Source organism: Quercus lobata, chromosome 10, assembly GCF_001633185.2.
Source record: "Quercus lobata isolate SW786 chromosome 10, ValleyOak3.0 Primary Assembly, whole genome shotgun sequence".
Classification (NCBI taxonomy): domain Eukaryota; kingdom Viridiplantae; phylum Streptophyta; class Magnoliopsida; order Fagales; family Fagaceae; genus Quercus; species Quercus lobata.
In genome coordinates, this window is record NC_044913.1 from 63,337,202 (window position 1) to 63,357,004 (window position 19,803).

The window sequence follows — 19,803 nt, forward strand, 5'->3', positions numbered from 1 at the left end:
TAGTTGTTGTAAGAGAGCTCAAATAAATTGTTTGTAGATAAAAAAAGTAAATAATACTGCATTAATACTTAAAAAACTCTTAGTTAAATAGATTATATAAATTTATTTAACATGCATGTTGCTGTTGTAATCAAATTTATGAATTAAAACATTTTAAAAAAATTAACTCTTATTAATACAAATTACAAATTAAATAGTATAAAGCTATTATAATCAAAACCATATAATTATTTATAGTATTTTTTAGGTTATATTATTTATTTTGTACTTTAAATATTTCGCAAAGGTCCTTATCATCATCTAGTGGAGGAAATATGATGGCATAGAAAACAAAGTTCATGAAGTTGAGGTCATTTTGATTACGTGGAGCCTATGATATGGATTGATTTCTATTTGATGCCAATATTTTCCTTTCATCAAATGACTAGACATGGCAAAATAGGTAAGAGTTTTTTGACTCGACCCGACCTAACCTGAAAAATACCCAACTCGAACCTAATTTTTTTTTTACCCGAAGCAAAAACGGGTAGACCCGTGACTCGACCCATGTTTTTTGTAGGTCAGCCCGATCCGACCCTCAACCCAACACAAACCTAAACCATTTAAAAAAAAATTTGGGTAAAAAAAAATAAAATTAAAATTAAGACAATATTGGTTTAATTGTTTGTTATGAATTTTAAGGAAACAATTGAGACATTTACATAACTGCATGCAAATTAATTAAAAGACGAATGGTTGAGCATTCTGTAATAAGTAAAGATTTTTAGATATCAAATAGCAAAGTACATGCCAAGATAATTTGGTTACAGTAGAATTAAAAACATAGATTTAAAATTGTAGACATCTGTGAGAAACATTCATAAGTGTAAAAATAATGAAGTCAAAGTATCAAATTAATATAAATTATAAATACTTAGACCTATTTTTTAACAATTTATGTTCAAAATAAACAGCTTTTTAAAATAAATTATGATATTTCCTAGAGTGTGTGTTGCTTAACATTGATATGTATTCATAAAAGAGACCATATATAAATAAGTAAACAATCAAACTTTAATGTGTATCACAAATTGAAATAAAGTGTCAATAGATTATAAAATTAATTTTCAAGATTGTAAATTTCTTATATGTTTTTATCCTTTGTCAAATGAATTATCTAATAAGTTATTTGTAATTTTGTTTTATATTTTGGGATGTTGATATTGTGTAGAAATAAAACTTGTGTATTTGTTTTACTTATCTCTGTGTTATTTTGTTTTAGATAGCAATGTTAGGATTTGTATAATTTTAAAATTATTAAATAAGTTTAACTGAGTTCCTTCTTGATTTAAGTGGTGAATTCAAAGTAATGCATTTTACATCAAGTAATTTGTTGCATGACTTTCCAAATGGAAAATACATGTTGTTTTCTTTATATTAAAATATATATATGAAAAATGACCCATTTTTAACCCACTTAAAATGACCCGTTTTTACCCGCAACTCGATTGACCCAACCCAAACTCAACCCGACCTGCCTGTTTTGCCATGTCTACAAATGACGACAATGACTTTTTGAAATAATTTTGAAAGTACAAGTTAAGGACCACATATGTTAAGGTTGTTATAACTCAACTTCAATATGGTTGCGAGAGCAAACCTAGTCCTCACAAAGAGAAAATACATCCCCTATCTTGATGAACCCGTGAGCACAAAAAAAGATATTTTTATTGGGTGTGACTTGTGGGCCTAAACTTGTAATCATAGAGCTTCAAATTAAACCATATCATAGTAAAGTTTATTGAGGCAAATTTTCACAGAGGTGCCTAAGAGCTGAGCAGAGGTTCTGGTTGTTAACCTGAATGAGTCATTTGTGAAGGGTCGATGTACAGGAAGTTCGAAAGTTCCAAAGCTAGTTTGCAACGGTGAGTTCAACTATTGAGTGTATCTATTTAGTAACAAAGTTTGATTTGTGGTGTCACCCTTATAATGTGTTTTCCTTTGGAGACTGACTGTGATTAGTAACAAAGTTTAAGTCATAATGTAAAAGACTGACTGTGATTAATAACTTTTTGTAATGTCCAATTGTCCATTACAATAAAACAACTTGATCAATTAATCCGCTTCATAGTTGTTTGGGGGTCTAAAACTTCTTCTTCTTTTTTTTTCTTTCTTTTAAAAAAAATAATAATAATAATTCAGTTATGAACTAAGAGACTAGCTCACAGCAGCCATACAAGTTGTCCACCAATAGAATGCCAAGATGAATGTACTTTATTTCCACAAGAAATATCAATTTTTTTGGCAATTTGAACAAATTTGATAAACACTGATATCCTCGTGAATATAATAATAATCGATGACAGATAAACACTGTGAACAGTTAATTTATTTAGTCGTAATAAATAAATCTAATTTAACTTTATTTTATTTCTGTTTCTCAGGGGCAATGATGACAAAAAAGACAAAAAAAGATTATTGCAAGCAAACATGGCCCAAAATAAAATCAGTTTCCTGATTTTTCTCAACATAATTTTGCACGTTCTATGAAATGCTTCAATTGGTCGAGGTAATTTCTACCTCAACAATTTCATTTGACGTACTTGCAGTAGCAATTTCAGATTGTCTCAGTATCTCAGAGTCATTAGTGATGCCATATCTCTCCCCCAAAATACTTATTGTATTGTACAATTCAAGCATTGTTGGCCTTTGAGCAGGTGAGGGCTTAAGACAAGTACATGCAATTCTGAGGATTTGAAAGACTTCACCATCAAATCCTTGGCCAATCAAAGATTTATCAATAACACTAGAGATGTCACAAGAACTTGTCAAAAGGTGAGTAAGCCAATCAACCAAACTCTCACACAAACTGTTTGGATAATTATCAATTTGAATGAGTTCATTCCCTGTAATTAACTCAAGAAGCAAAGCTCCAAAGTCATAAACATCCTTTTTGATAAAACCCAACTCCCAAACCCCATGGTCTACAAAAGAGCTATTGCTTGAGTCAGTCTCATTCGAATCCATGAACATTGCCCCTTCAAAAGTTGATATTTTTGCCCCTCCAAAATTTGATATCTTGGGCTCAGAATTGTTATCAAGTAAGATACAGTTTGAACTCAAGTTAAGATGGACTACTTGAAAATCGCACTTATGGTGAAGCCATGCTAAGCCTCTTGCTATCCCCATGGCAATTTTGATCCTCAAAGGCCATTCCAAGATCTTATCATTGCCTTCCCTTACATGTAGCCAATCATAAAGATTGCCATTCGATATATATTGGTACACTAGAAGCTTTTCCTTCCTGTCTCTGCAGAATCCCAAAAGGGGAACTATGTTATTGTGTCTCATTGTACCCAGTGCCAATAGCTCACATATGAATTGTTTTTCAAAGGATTGACAACCATGTAACCTCTTAACTGCAAGAAGTGAACCATTTGGAAGCATTCCTTTGTACATCACCCCAATCTTTCCCAACCCAAGGGCGTTGTTTGTGCTAAACTTGTTAGTTGCCTCACTGAGTTCTATAAAGTTCATTTTAGTAACCATTCCCTCCAACTGAGAAACTTGTAGATCAAATAATTTGCCACTGAATTTAGTACCAATTTGAAGTTACGACAAAATTTATCACATGAATGTTTCATTTAAGAGACTGTATGATTGCATTATTTTGATCATTGTTTCACTTATCAATTTGGTAAGTCTTGAACTTCAAAAAAATATATAAAAACAAAGCAAACAATATATTTCTTTGGGGGAAAAATAAACAAACCCCCTATGATACTCATGGGAAGTCCTAAAGTTTTAAGTGTGACACTTAACCCCATAAGGTTTTATTTTGTGTGTAAAATCTTACACATTCATGAAAACAAATCGTAAAAATGTTACACATTCATGATTACAACTTTCCATATTATTTTCATATAAAACAGTACAAGTGTACAACATGAGGTTTTGTGTTCACCCAAAATCCCAAGGGACAAAAGTGTTACACTCAAAACCAGCAGGGAGTGAAGTGTTACACGATTTCATGTTTTGATGAAAAACCTCGTGGGGTTTTGTATATTTTTTCGAAAAAGTTGAAACATGGAATTGAAATAAGTTTCTTAATTTTAGAAGAGTGAGAGGGAGTACCTTTTTGCTTCCTTCTTGCAGGAGCCCTTTCGTTTGCAACTGAATAAATTGATCAGCTTCTTTATTCGCGTTCTTAGTACCCTTCTTTGACAGTGTCATCTTCTTAGCCGTTTTCTTGTGAATCATGAAGCCGCATATTGGGAGAAAAAAAAAAAAACCAATACCAAAACTGTAGAAAACACATAGCCAGCTAGAAAACCACTTTTGAATGAAAATTCGAATCTCCATCTTGGACAGGGCTTCGAAGGCCTTCCACAAAGTTCTTCGTTGTTAGCAAAGCTCTCGGCTGTAATAAATTCACTGTCAAAGACAGAGACTGGCCCTGACAATTGATAGTTTGAAACATTGAGGCGTCTCAAATGATTGAGGTTGCTCATTTCGGGAGGGATTTCACCGGTGAGCTGGTTGTTGTCAAGTTCAAGAAAATTTAGAAAACTGCAATTGCCGATACTCTTCGGGATTTCGCCAGAAAATTTGTTAGTGGAGAAGATGAGTGATATGACGGGAAAAACTCAGCTATGTCAAATGGAAGGGGTCCTGTAAGTTCATTACCGGAGAGGTCTATATAAGAAAATCAGAGAGCTAGGGAAGAGAGAGTAAAAGCTAGAGAGGAAAGATTGAAAAATGAAATTCTGTAATTGTATTGATTGACCCAAAAACTTATTGTACAATGTATATATATACTACAATTCACACGAGAGCACAACTGCTAAAACTAACGCCACATTATACGGATCCACTCTAACTACCTATCCAACCAATTCTAGTATTACACGTGTCCATATATACATCTTCTAATTAACTTAAACTAAACCACAAGTCGTATTCCAGAACTCAGACATCTCAGTCGTTTAGCAAGCTTCATATATATTCTTCCAATGCCCTGTTTCACTGCCCTGCCTGAGCTAATCCTTCAAACACCCTTCACTTCAATGCTTCCATCTGTCTTCTTCTTCTTCTTGTTCTTATTAGTGCTTTTATCTAAACTTTGACATTCCCCCTCAAGATGAGAAGTTGAACTATGTATGTTCACCACACTCATCTTGCCTAACAAGTATCTCAATTGTTGACTGTTGAGAGCTTTTGTAAGCAAATCAGCCAACTGAGAGTGCGAAGGAGTAAAGAGCAGCCTCACAACATTTTCTTGCACCCTATCTCTTACTACATGGTAGTCTACTTCTATGTGCTTGGTGCTCTCATAAAACACTAGGTTTTCCCCAATATAATTTGCAGCTTGGTTATCACAAAACAATATAGTAGGTTGAGGATGATGAATCTCTAAATCTTTCAACAATGCTAATAGCCAAGTCATTTCACAAACAGTAACAGCCATTGCCCTATACTTTGCTTCAGCAAAAGATCTAGACACTATGGACTGTTTCTTGGACTTCCATGATATGAGAGAATCATTCAAAAAGATGCAATAACATGTGGTTGATCTCCTGGTATCAATGCAAGAGGCCCAATTAGCATCTGTGTAGGCCTTCAAATGAAAATCAGATGCAGTTGATAGGAAAACACCTTGACCAGGACAACTTTTGATGTATTGTAGCACTTTATATGCAACATCTAAGTGAGGTTTCCTAGGTTTTGACATGAACTAACTTAGTTTATGAACATGATATGCAATATCTAGCCTAGTGATAGTCAGATAAAGCAATCTGCCCACCAACCTTTTGTACACTCCAAGATTAGCTAGCAATTTTCCTTGAAACTTGCTTAACTTCAAATTCTGCTCCATTGACACCTTGCTAGGCTTACAAGCTGACATTCCAGCATCCTTCAAGACTTCCAAAGCATATTTTCTTTGACACAAAGTGATACCTTTGTCCGATCTAGCTATCTCAAGTCCAAGAAAATACTTCAAGCCTCCAAGATCTTTAAGTTTGAAGTGCTGATCTAGAGAAGTCTTAAGCTCCTCCACTGCTTGAACATTATTGCTAGCTATGAGAATATCATCAACATAAACCAGCAAAGCTATGAAGGAATCATTGAACTTCTTTGTGAACAAAGAGTAGTCAGTTTTGGAGTGTTTGAAACCATGATGCTTAATGACAGAACAAAACTTTGCATTCCACTGCCTTGAAGCCTGTTTAAACCCATATAAAGACTTGTTCAATTTGCAAACAACATTCCCCCCTTTGTTGTGAAAGCCTTGAGAGAGTTGCATCCTCCTCATGAAGATCACCATTCAAAAAAGCATTATTGACATCTAACTGAGCTAAATGCCAACCTTTCACAGTAGATATGGCCAAAAGTGTCTTCACAATAGTTAACTTAGCAACTGGTGAGAAGGTATCAGTAAAATTCAGCCCTTCATTTTGAGTGAATCCCTTAGCAACTAACCTTGCTTTATACCTCTCCATAGAGCCATTAGCCTTGTATTTTACCCTAGACCCATTTACAGCCAATTGCCTTTTTATTTGAAGGCAAAGGGGTAAGGATCCAGGTATTATTGGAAACCAAAGCATCAATTTCAGTACTCATGGCTTCTTGCCATTTAGGATCCTTATCAGCCTCATGATAGAATCTTGGTTCAGGAATAGAGGTAATGGCAGAACAAAAATTGGCATATGAAGAAGAGAGGAGGAAAGTATCAATATAATTAGAAAGAGGATACATGGTAATGACCAAGGAAGCACCTGACTTGCTGAATGGATTAGATTGGGAAAGTTCAGTAGACATGATACTGCTGCATTTGTAATCTTGTAAGTAGGGAGGAGGTTTGGTAGGCCTATATGATCTTCTTAGGGAAGGTGCTATGTCTGGTTGAACTATATCTGGTTCTTGAGGAAGGGGTAAAGAATTAGATGCTATAGAACCTGGTGAGACAATATCAGAAGAAGCAGAAGCTGGAATGATAGATTCTGGTATGGTTGAATCTAATATAACAAGAACAAAAGGATCTAAAGTTGAATCAGATACATTTTAAAGACCAGAATCAGAAGATGGAACATGTAAAGGAGGTGTAAGAGGTTCTGAAAACATAGGATCATGTGGAATAGCCACATTAGGACAGATATGAGGAAGTGAAATGGAAGTATGTGGGGAATAGGCTGGAGAAATGAAAGGGAAGTCAATTTCATGAAAAGAAACATCCCTTGAAATGAAAATTTGTTTTGTAAGCAAGTTTAACAACTTGTAACCCTTAACACCAAAAGGGTACCCAAGAAAAACACAAGGAATAGACCTAGGTGAGAACTTAGACCTATTGTGAGCCAATGTGGAAGCAAAACAAGGGCTGCCAAAACCTTTTAAAAGATGATAAGAAGGAACCTTGCCATAAAGCTTCTCAAAAGGGGTTTTATGATCCAAAACAACACTAGGTAGCCTATTTATGATGTAAACTGCTATCAAAACACAATCTCCCCAATAGCAAAGTGGTATGTTAGACTAAAATTTCAATGCTCTTGCAATGTTTAAGATGTGTTGATACTTTCTTTCCACTATTGAATTTTGTTGTGGAGTAGCAATACAAGAATGTTGATGAACAATCCCATGTTGAGCATAAAAATCTTTGAGGAAAAACTCTTAAGCATTGTCAGTTCTAAACACTTTGATATTAGTTTGAAATTAAGTATGTATCATTTTGTAAAATGAAATCAGCAAAGGCCTAGTTTCTGATTTAGATTTTATAAGGTAAACCCATGTTGACCTTTTAGCATCATCTACAATGGTAAGAAAATATTAAAAACCATCATGAGTTGCTTTGGCAAAAGGTCCCCATACATCATAGTTAATCAAATCAAAGGCATGATCAGATAAGTGATTGGAGTTGGGAAAAGGTAAACGTTTATGCTTTGCAATTGGACACACAACACAATCTTTATTTGAATGAAAAGAAGACATATCAGATACACAGTGTTGAAGTTTTTCATCAGAAGCATGTCCTAGTCTAAGATGCCACAAGTAAGGCTTAGTTACAATGGGAACATGAGAGATATAATTAACAAAAGACTTCAAAACTGACTCTAGGATAGTAGAAGCCTCTGAAATGGACTTGCAATTGTCTGAAGCTTGCAGCAAGTGCATATTATTATGAAGCTTACCCAATCCAATCATTTTCCAACAAGTAAGGTCCTGTATGCAACAATAATTGGAAAGAAAAACCAAGCAACATGACAATGATTTGGTTAATTTGCTTACTGAAATCAGATTAAAGAAAAGGTTGGAACATAAATGACATCCTCAAGAATTAAGGATGTTGTAACCTGGACTGTGCCTATGTGTGTGGCCAGGACTTTTTCACCATTAGGTAAATGTACAAAGGAAGAGATTGAACTAGTGATCTTATTAAACAATGAAATTGAATGAATAATGTGATCAATAGCCGCTGTATCAAGAACCCAAGTTTTTTCATTATAAGCTATTTTGTTTGAAGGATTTTCATTTAAGATTGAATTCTTCAAACTAAGGCAAGTAGGATCCTGGAAAGAAGCACAAGAAATACCTAATAATGCTGAATTTGTTGAGTGAATGGCATCAAAAGTGGCAGAAGATGATGCATGAGAACTCAACAAAGATAGCAGCTGCTGGCATTATTTAGATGTGAAAGGAAAAGACCCTGACTGTGATGCAGCCTCACACTGACTAGAATCACCATCAAGACTCACTTGATTGGCCATGGAAACTTTGCCCTTTTGCTTATATCCTGGTGGAAAACCAATCAACTTGTAGCATTTCTCCATGAATTGACCAGGTTTGCCATAGTGATTGCATATAGGCCTACCCTTTCCTTTTGTGTTCTTCCTAACTTGATTAAATGCTTAAGTCTTGACTGCAAGAGCAGTTGAATGAACTGAATGCCCTCCATTGAAACCTAAAGCCCTCTGTCTCTCCTCTTGTATTACCAAAGAGAAAGCTTTGTCAATAGAGGGACTTGGTTCCATCATCAAAATCTGAGCTCAAACTTGTGAATAAACCTCATTCAAGCCATTAAGGAACTGCATCAAAGAATCTTGATGATGAAATAGTGTAATTTTGTCATTCACACCACAGACACACTTGCCACAAGAACAACATGGTAAGGGCTTGAGATTAAGCAATTAATCCCAAGAATAAGCTTAAAGATCAGTGAAGAAAGTAGTCACTGTTGCATCTCCTTGCATGATCGTTGAAATCTGCTTTTGAAGTTGTGAAATCTGTGGACCATTTTCTTGCAAGAAAAGATTCTTCAATGAATTCCAAACCTCCATTGCAGTGTTTTTGTAAATCACACTACCAGAAATGTGAAGCGAGACTGAATTCAATATCCATGAAGAAATCATGGAATTGTTCTTTGACCAAGCAATTTTTTCCAAAGGAGTGATGGCCATGGAAGCTGTTATAGAGCCATCCACAAAACCTAGCTTACTCTTCGCATCCAATGCCATACGCATAGCCCTAGCCCAATTGGGGTAATTGTCTTCTGTCAAGGGCTGAGTGACAAGAATTGCACCTGGTGACTCTCCATGGTGCAGAAAAAATGGACTCCTCAGGTCCTTCATTGGAGAGAGATCATGATGAGCAACAGATGGAGAAGATGAAGTTTGAGAAGTTTGATCTTGGTTAGCCATTGATAGAAACACAAAGCTCTGATACCATATAAGAAAAACAGAGAGCTAGGAAAGAGAGAGTAAAAGCTAGAGAGGAAAGATTGAAAAATGAAATTTTGTAATTGAATTGATTGACCCAAAAACTTATTGTACAATGTATATATATACTACAATTCACACAAGAGAGCACAACTGCTAAAACTAACTACCTCCACAATATACGGATCCACTCTAAACTACCTATCCAACCAATTCTAGTATTACACGTGTCCATATATACATCTTCTAATTAACTTAAACTAAACTACAAGTCATATTCCAGAACTCAGACATCTTAGTCATTTAGCAAGCTTCATATATATATTCTTCCAATGCCTTGTTTCACTTCTCTACCTCTCTGCTTGAGCTAATCCTTCAAACACCCTTCACTTCAATGCTTGCATCTGTCTTCTTCTTCTTGTTCTTATCAGTGCTTTTATCTAAACTTTGACAATCTAACTCTTGTAAACTAGAGCAGTTTTTAATGCCCCGAGGGAACTAGCCCCTGAGCATTATGTTGTTGAGTCGAATACTGAGGACCTTATTCTCATTAGAGTTCCAGCATTCAACTCTAGTAAATCTACAAATGGAACCTTCGGTTTTGTTGCTGAAGTACCATGAATCTTTAAGGCGGTTGTAAAGGTCTTCAAGTGAATCTTTGATTGACTTCAAGTAGTAGATATCATTCTTTGAGCCATTGCCCATTTCAAGAGCATTCAGAAATGACCAAACAAAGATTATGTGAAAAAGAGCTCTCAAAACTCTAGAATTAAGAGCCATTTAATTTGCTTGTGAGTGTCTTCCAATAAAAAAACGCAGACGTTAGAAGCCTTATATGTAACAACATATAAAGCGAATTAAAAGATAAAAACAAAATCAATTTCCAAGAAATTTCATTAGTTCTTGAATCTTGATATTGGTTTGGAAGATGTAGTTGGCTGAGTACTAGAAAGTTAGTATATTAGTTGGCTCAGTGTACTGTGTAAATTGCCAAGTCAAGCAGAGATACCAGTCAAAGAACTAGACATGGCAAAACGGGCAGGTTAGGTTGGGTCAATCGGGTTTGCAGGTCATTTTTAAACGGGAAAATCAGGTCACAGGTCAATCGGGTTGCGGGTCGGGCCAGTTGACTTGTATTTTTCAAACAAGGTTTTTTTTTTTTTTTTTTTTGAAATAGATGCAATTTGTCAATCATTTATCAATTCCTCAATTGTGATTAGATTCTCATTGGTGATACTGTTACCAATTACCACTAGACGCTTGATACCCAAATTTGGTGCAATTCTTGTTCTAGCTTTCTAGAAGCTAATCTTGGTATAATTTTCAATTTGTTTAAAGTAGGAAGAGAAAATGAAGGTGGCAAATAAAGAATGACAAACTATAATAGAGTACAATCAGCTGATATATACATCCAATTTAGTAATTTACCAACACGTATAACATGCACATGTATTGTACACTAATATTAAAGAATTGGGATTTCCCTTGCTCCTCAATTCTCACCAAAGCCAAAAGACACTACGGTGCTGATGTGAACACATCAAAAGCACAATTCGTGCTCCTCTTAAGGATTGAAAGAACTAAGAAGAAAAGAGTAGAGGCACAAACAATGATAGAGAGAAAAGAGTATAGGGCAGAGGCGGAGCTGAAAGTGTAGAGGTAGAGAGGCGCAAGCTTGAAAGTGAAAAAGTATGGAAGTGTGAAATGAAGGGCAGAGGGCCAGAGGCGCAATGCAAGAGGTGAGCAGAGGAAGTCAGGAACTGACTTACTGAGGAGGCTTTGACGCTTTGGCCCTTGTGGATGTGGCTGTCATGTTTCAGACTTCAGTGTTTCACACTTTCACTCTTTCATGTTTGTGAGTATGTGATTGAATTGTACCTTTGATAATTCCGTAAGACAACACACACACACAGAGGGAATGGGGACAAAGGCATAATATCACACAACTTATTCACTACAAAAGCCGGTAACTCTTGTAGTGTGTATGAAGGCTTTATACCTGTTTTTGAACTCACTCTTAAGCGATGTGGGATTACAACTAAGCTAGTCAAGCTCATTAGATTTTTTTCTTTTTTTTTTAATGGTTGTGTTGTTGTGTAACACTGTAACTTGTGTTGTCTTGTCTAGAGACTAGTTGTCTCGTCTAGAGACTAGTTGTCTCATTCTCTCTTGTCAATTTGTCATGGCTGTGGAGGCAGTTGAGAGTTGAAGCTTTAATGCTTTATTGGTTGTGATTCGTGAAGTTTTAATGCTTTGTTGAATATTGCATTGGTTTGGTTATGGTGCTTTGTGCTTTATGTAATTAGTATCAGGACGTAGTTTAAATATTTTTTTAGCGAAATTTTTTTAACGGGTCAGGTCACAGGTTATTTGGGTCGGGTCGGATCACAGGTCAACCCGTTTTTGCATCGGGAAAAAAAAAATCGGGTTTAGGTCAGGTATTTTTCAGGTCAGGTCGGGTCGGGTTAGAAAATTTTGACCCGTTTTGCCATGTCTACAAAGAACGCAAGTAGATAAATTCAAATGCTGCATACGAAGTCAATGGGTTTGAAAAGGAGACAGACATGGCCAGTGGCAAAGCTAGAGGGGAGCCAGACTTTGAAAATTCCTACTAATAGTGCTATTAAAACTAAAAATTATCATAAATTTTCACTAGTGCTATTAAAACTAAAAATTATCTTAAATTCTCACTAAATTTACTTATTAGCCCCCCAGGATTTTGAAGAAAAGAGGACTGGATTTTAGTTACTCATTCAAAGAATTAGTGTTATTTTTAAATCCATTGGGCCTCCCTCAAATTTTAAAATTGATTCATATAAACCCTTTACCAAAAAAAAAAAAAAAATTATATCAGTTTCTCTTTATCTGTGTTTATGTTTGAGATATATGCGCGTTACTCTAAAAAATGGTCTATCAGTTTTTGTTTTTGACTTTTGAACCTTTACAACTTTCTATTAGGGTACGTTTGGTAAATTGTAACGGTAATTACAAGACAAAAATTTACAAATTACACTCCCAAAGTTTCGGGTGATTGGATTTTTCACCCTGAAGTTTTAGAATTTAGATTTTACCCTCTAACGTTTGGGGGTGTTTGGATTTTACACCTTGACGTTTTACCTCTTATATTTCAAGAGTAATTGGATTTTATTCTCTAAAGTTTAGAAGTGTTTGGATTTTACACTCCTAAAATTTTAGAATTTTGGGGTGTAAAATCCAAACACTTTTGAACTTTAGGGGGTAAAATTCAAAGTTTGAAATTTCAGGGTGTAAAATCCAAACACCCTCAAACTTTAGGAGTTCAATTTGTAATTTGCAATTTTTATTTTATAGTTTTATTTTTATTAAGTTTTTGAGTTGAGTAGTTGCTAATTGGGCTAGGCTAATTAAAAGGGAATGGGTCTAAGTTTTTGGAAGAGGGAATCACAATTCCAAAAATAAAAAAAATATAACCAATAAATTTTTTTTTTTTTTTCCTCTGGGCCAGGGGGGTCCAAATTTTTCTTTTTCCTTTTTTTTTTTTCTTAGGGCCGGGGCCGCTAGGGTCCGTCCCTTCATCCATTTGCTGGTCAGTGTTTAGCAAGAAAACGCAGGGGTAAAGAGCCGTACGTGTAACCACTTAGAAACAGACATATTGAAACAAAATCCTTTCCCGGAAATTTCAGATTGGAAAATAGATCATTTCCATTAATTCTTGGAGCTTCAAAGAATATATAAAAATTGATGCCAAGTCAAAACTACTAGATTAAGTATTTTTCCAAAAGTGGTTGCTGAGTCTAATTTTCCAAGTCATTGCACCGTCAAGAACGCTAGTTGAGACTCCAGAGCATGGAACACGAAGTCAATAAACAGTGCTGTCAAATTAATGCATGTAAACGAAATTTCTCTGAGCTTGTCCAACAATCTGTTGGTTTCGTGCAATTTGGGTGGAGGATATGTCCCCACCAATTGTTTTCTTTTGTTCCTATTGGCATTCATCCTCACAGTTTTTAATCAACAGAACTTTGTAGGCAGAGTCTAGTTTATTGAAAAAGGGTTTTATGTTCAAATCATTTTTGTGACTTATAATGTTGAAAAAATCTTAGACGTGGCAAAATGGGCGGAACGGGTCGGGTTCAGGTCGGGTCAATTGGGTTTGCGGGTCAAATAGGTCATGGGTCTAAACGGGTCAATCGGGTTGCTGGTCGGGTCGGGTCGGGTTGGCCAGTATTTTTCAAACAATTTTTTTTTTTTTTTTTCAATTACAAAAACAAATCAATAACAACTTATTTAGAGAGAATGAATAAAATCAATTAAACAAATGAATTGCACTTAGTGCCATTTGTTAATATTTTTCCAATTCTAACAGTTTTGAGTATGACAAAAATTATTTATAGTCATAAATTCATGATAAAAAAAGTCTTCAATGTTAATAGTTCATTGTCAAAATACATATAATTACAAGTTTACATCTTCAAAAAGAGATAGATCTTAAAACAAATAAAACAAATAAGCCAGCAAAGTAGCAAGTTATCAGTCTTCTTAAGTGTACATGTTCCTATTGCATTTAAAATAATAGTAAAGTTAGATTACTTAGAAAGATAAACTAAAAAAAAAAAAAAAAAGATTTAAAAATAAACATAACATATTAAATAAAAAAGAATAAGTAAATATTTTATAAGAATTACACCTCAATCTTAATCTACTCAGCTTTGATAGTAGATTTAGCACTGCAAATATTTATACTTGCAAATTGTAGCTCAAGTTGGCCAATTTCGTCAGCATCTTCATCTACAATACAATATTTTAATATAACTTAATGTACCATGAAAATAAATCAATAAAGAATTAAAATTGTACAATTATGACTATAAAAAAATTAAATTTTTTTCAAGTTCATATAACCAACTTTTAATACACAATGTAGCTTCCACATTGAAGTGAGGCGTGAGGAAGGTTTTGGGTTTGTATTGTGCTGTGCATTTGTGCATTTTGTGCTTCAGCTTTGGACAATGGACATGGACTACAGCTGCATTGAATGAGATTTTTTTTTTTTTTAATGGTTGTGATAGCCTTGTTTAACGTGTTGTGTTGTCTTGTCTCCCTTTGAGTCCTGTTAAGCATTGAAGGTTGATGCTTAGCTCTTGCCTCTTCTTATTGGTTAATGGTTATAACTTTATATCCATAATATATCATTCATTACTAGTTTTGATACTTGGTGCTTTATGCATATAGTATCAAGATGTAATTTAAATTTTTTTTAGCGAATTTTTTAACAGGCCGGGTCACGGGTTATTCGGATTAGATCGGGTTGATTTGCAAAAGATCGGGTCGGGTCACGGGTTAACCCGTTTTTATTTCGGGTCAAAAAAATCAGGTTCAGGTTAGGTATTTTTCGGGTCGGGTCAGGTAGGATCAGAAATTTCTGACCCGTATATGTCTAAAAAATCTTATTTAATACCAAATGGAAAATTCTATTTTCACCTCAAATAATAATATAGCGGATTTATTGATATATCACACAAATTTATTGGGAATTCCATGCACAAGAATTATTATTTTTTATTTATTTATTTTTTTAAGTTGTCCCAATGAATAAAGCAATAAACAATAACCAAGCACAACATTTTGGCAAATGGAAAACCAATGAAGAATTCCTTCAAAGAAAAACCACTCCAGTATCCAATTGCATAGAAAATTCACTGGAAGAACCAATTACAATAGTCTACTTGAAAAACATTTATGCAATTGGTCTCTCTTTGTAACCTCAACAAATGTCCGGTTTCCCCTTCCCACTGCAGTGGCTCCAAAACCTCTAGAATCCTTATTTTTTTTAATTCTTATTTCAGGGGATAAAGATAACAAAAAGACAATGAAGGGCAGAAAAAAGATTATATTAAGAAAACGAAATCCAAATAACGTTTGGGACAGCAAATATGTTACATATGTTTCGAAATGTGAAAGCTACACTTGGTATGTCATGCTTCAATTGGTCTGTGCAATTTCCACCTCAACAATTTCATTTGAGCTACTTGTAATAGCAATTTCAGATTGCATCAATATCTCAGAGTCACTTGTGATGTTGTATCTCTCCCCAAAAGTACTTATTGTATTGATTTCAATTGAGCTACTTGCAATAGTAATTTCAGGTTGCATCAATATCTCAGAGTCATTTGTGATGCCATCTCTCTCCCCAAAAGTACTTATTGTATCGTACAATTCTAGCATTGTTGGCCTTTGACTAGGGAAGGGGTTGAGACAAGTACATGCAATTGTAAGTAACTCAAAGATTTCATCATCAAATCCCCTTCCAATAAGAGAATTATCAATAACACTATCAAGATTAGATGAATTGCTCAAAAGGTAAGTTATCCAATCAAACAAACTCCCATTAAAACCGTATGAAAAACTGTTAATTTCAATGGGTTCCTTTCTTGTAATTAGCTCAAGAAGTAAAATTCCAAAGTCATAGACATCCTTTTTAACAAAACCCAATTCCCATACCCCACTATCTACAAAAGAGCTATTGCTTGTGTCGATGACATTTGAATTCATGAACATTAACCCTCCAGAACTTGATATTTTTGCCCCACCAAAATTTGATATCTTGGGCTCAAAATTCGTATCTAATAAGATAGAGTTTGAACCCAAGTTGAGATGGACCACTCGGAAATCATACTTATGGTGAAGCCATGCTAGGCCTCTTGCTATCCCAATTGCAATTTTAGTCCTCAAAGGCCATTCCAAGATCTTATCCTTGAGTTCTCCTTTTCCTACATGTAGCCAATCATAAAGGTTGCCATGCAATATATATTTGTACACTAGAAGTTTCTCGTTCTGTTCACTGCAGTATCCCAAGAGGGGAACTAGGTTATCGTGTCTCAATATACCCAGAGCTGATAGCTCAGATAGGAATTGTGTCTCATAAGATTGACAATTATTTAACCTCTTAACCGCAAGAGGCCAACAATTTGGAACCACTGCCTTGTACATCATCCCAATCTTTCCCATTCCAATGACATTGTTTGTGTTGAAATTGTCAGTCGCTTCACTAATTTCTGTAAAGCTCATTCTAGTAACCATTCTCTCCATCTGTGAATCAAATCATTTGCCATTTTTGCATTAGTGCTAATCAGAATTTATATAACAAAATTTAACACAGATGTTTCTTTTAAGTGGTTGTAGGAACTGCCTACTTGTGACAAATTGAGGAGAAAGTACCTCATTGGAGATCATTTCATGAAGGTGGTATATTGTATAACAATTGCATACAATACACGTCTCACATACAGATGCATCCCATTCTTGCAGGGTCTATGCCCATGTGAGAGGAGCATTATTTGCAAGTATTAAAAAGTAATAAATCTCATCTCATGAGGCAGCCCTCTCATATTTTGTTCTTCCTTAAATATCTATGGCACCCAAATGTGAGAGGGGCTCTCATAACATAATTTTTCAAAGGGCGAGAAGCAGAGAGTAAGGATGATCATTTAATGTTGAATCGAAAGGATCACGAATATGCAAGTAAAGCTTTCTCTGTGGCAGTGTATATAAGAGGGCTTCTTTGATATTTTTAACATTGTTTTGGATTGTAATTAGGAGACAAATATATTTGTCATTTTTTCTTTTGAAAATAGTCTATTGCTATCATGTATTGGACAAAAAGAAACATAAAGATGGAAACAAACAGGCTCTAAGAGATTACCATAATGTTCTTGCTTCTTTCACCAGCGGAACACCATCGGGTTCCTGCTTTCATTAATTTCTTGTTCTTCTTGGTTATTGCCTTCTTCACAAGCAATATTGGCGTATTATGAAACATGACAACTACCACTGTGACCATAGCGACAATCCAGCCTACCACAAATCCTTCTTTGCATAGAACAATAAACTTCTTAGGAGAAGGTTTGCAAGGTTCCAACGGAGCCCCACAAAGTCCCAGATTATTTGCATAGCTCTCTGCAGGAATGGTAAGATCGGAAAACACAGGCACCGGCCCTGATAAGAGATTGTTAGCAACACTAAACGTGCCGAGACTCCAAAGCTGGTTAATTTCTGGAGGGATAAATCCCGTTAGCTGGTTGTTGTCAAGTCGAAGGACACTTAGATATGTGCAATTCACTATGCTCTTAGGGATTTCACCAGCAAAATTGTTGTATGAGAGATCAAGGGAGGTCACGTTCGGGAGCAACAAAGATATGTCAGATGGTATGGTGCCTGTAAGCTCATTACCTGACAGGTCCAGACCCGCTATCAACGTGCAGTTCTCGATTTCCCGAGGAAAGTGGCCCTTTAACCCCATGTTCTTCAACTTGATATTTAATACTTTGTTTTCATCAGAGTTCCAGCATTCGACCCCAACAAATTCACAGACGAAACCTTCTGTGTTGTTGCTGAAATTCCATGATTTGAAGTAGTTGTAAGGGTCTTCTAGTGAGTCTTTAATCGACCTCAAGCAGTAGATATGAGTCTCTGTGCCATTGCTTATTTCAAGAATGTCCAGAAATGACCAAGCAAATATGTGAAGTAGAGCTATGACGAGTTTGGCACTATGAGCCATTTGCTTCTGAGTGTTTAGTAAGAATACTCAAGAGGTAGAAAGCATTGCACGTAACTAGTTATAGAGAAATATCAAAACAATCATTTCCAAGAAATTTCAAACTGGAAAATTGATCACACGCGTTAATTCTTTAATTCTCGAAGAACATATAAGAAAAAGTAGTTCGGAAGAAATGGCCGAAATTTGAGCCTTTGTCTTTTTGGAGGAACGTAAAAAAGTAATTGATGAGTCAGAAGTCAAAAAACAAAATGAGAATGCTGAGTCTATTTTTCCAAGTCATTGCACCGTAAAGAACGGTAGTCGAAAGTCAAGAGCACGGAAGTCGAAGTCCCCCTTCAAAAAGCTAGTAGCAACTTCAGCTCATTGAAAAAGAAGTCAATAAACAATGCTCAGTCAAATTAGTCACTTAAGCTGAATTTCTATGAGATTATCCAATAATTGTCCTTGTGCTTAAAAACTAGGTTGCGTGGACACGCCATTTTTGGCATCATGTCGGTGTCAGACACCAGAACGGGTACGACTTGCCGGATTCTAGCATCTGGCGAGTGTCTTTTTTTTTTTTTTTTTTTTTTTTTTTTTTTTTTTTTTTTCAGATATTAATTTTGGTGAATGGGTCATGGGTGTACTGTTACTCACTTATATAAGTTATAAGTTATAACGCGTTTGATTGTTTTTTTTCTTAATCCCACTCTCACAGTCTCACTGTCCCAGTGTCACTGTTACTGTGTTTCTTTACTTAGCCTTCCCCCCCCCCCCCTATAAATTATAATGTTTATTATGAATTTAGTGATTTTTATTTTTATTTGTCCTGCTATAGTTTTATTTATTTATTAAAGTTAAATATTGTAGGTGATTTTACTAAAATGAATTATTGTACTACTTTGGGTGTTAGTTTACTTATTTGTAGTTCTTACATAATTTAAATTCTAGACATAAATGTATTTTATGTCTAAAAATATTAAAAAATGTCTAAATATAAAATTTAATTAATTATTTAACTGTCGTGTCCCTGCCGTGTTGTGTGCTTATTTTTCAAAAATTGCCGTGTCCCCGCCGTTTCGTGACCTTATTTTTCAAAAATTGCCATGTCCGTGTCTATGTCCATGCAACATAGCTTAAAAATGACCAAGCAAATATGTAAAGTAGACCTAGAATCAAGTCGGGTCGGGTTGGATTCAGGTCAGGTCTATCATGTTACAGATCATGTTAGGTTTGGACAGTGCCAGCTTAAACCCTAGGCAACTTAGGCCCCCAATTTGTCCCAATTTTTTTTATGAAGATTTTAAGGCCTCTATTAAAGTAAGAAAAGGCCCCAAATTTTTTTTTATTTAAATTTTTAAATTTGCTAAGAATGTAAAATGATAACTAATTTTCTCAAAAGAAAAAAATGTGCATGTTTTGCATTTTTTCCAAGTTCAAGAATGCCCCAAAATATTGAATCAATAGAGATCAAGCACAATTGAAACCCGACTTGAATAATTTGGTATTCACAACTGTACTTTTTCTTTTGAGTATTCATCTACTCATCATTTTTTATATAAATTATCTACTTCTCTCACATTCTCTCTCAATAAAGATGAT

General features: G+C 35.0%; 2 protein-coding genes across 2 annotated transcripts; both read right to left on the minus strand.

The window, feature by feature from the left end:
• Positions 1-2,535: 2,535 nt before the first annotated feature.
• Positions 2,536-3,516, minus strand: LOC115965189 (probably inactive leucine-rich repeat receptor-like protein kinase At5g48380). The gene has a single exon (XM_031084374.1). It carries the CDS (start codon positions 3,514-3,516, stop codon positions 2,536-2,538), a length of 981 nt encoding a protein of 326 aa, XP_030940234.1.
• Positions 3,517-15,597: 12,081 nt separating this feature from the next.
• Positions 15,598-18,233, minus strand: LOC115962436 (probably inactive leucine-rich repeat receptor-like protein kinase At5g48380). Its single transcript, XM_031081272.1, has 2 exons — positions 17,368-18,233; positions 15,598-16,754 (listed from the first exon to the last, which is right to left on the minus strand). The coding sequence occupies exons 1-2, from the start codon at positions 18,220-18,222 to the stop codon at positions 15,648-15,650; spliced, it is 1,962 nt and encodes a 653-aa protein (XP_030937132.1). The 5' UTR covers positions 18,223-18,233; the 3' UTR covers positions 15,598-15,647.
• Positions 18,234-19,803: the final 1,570 nt, after the last annotated feature.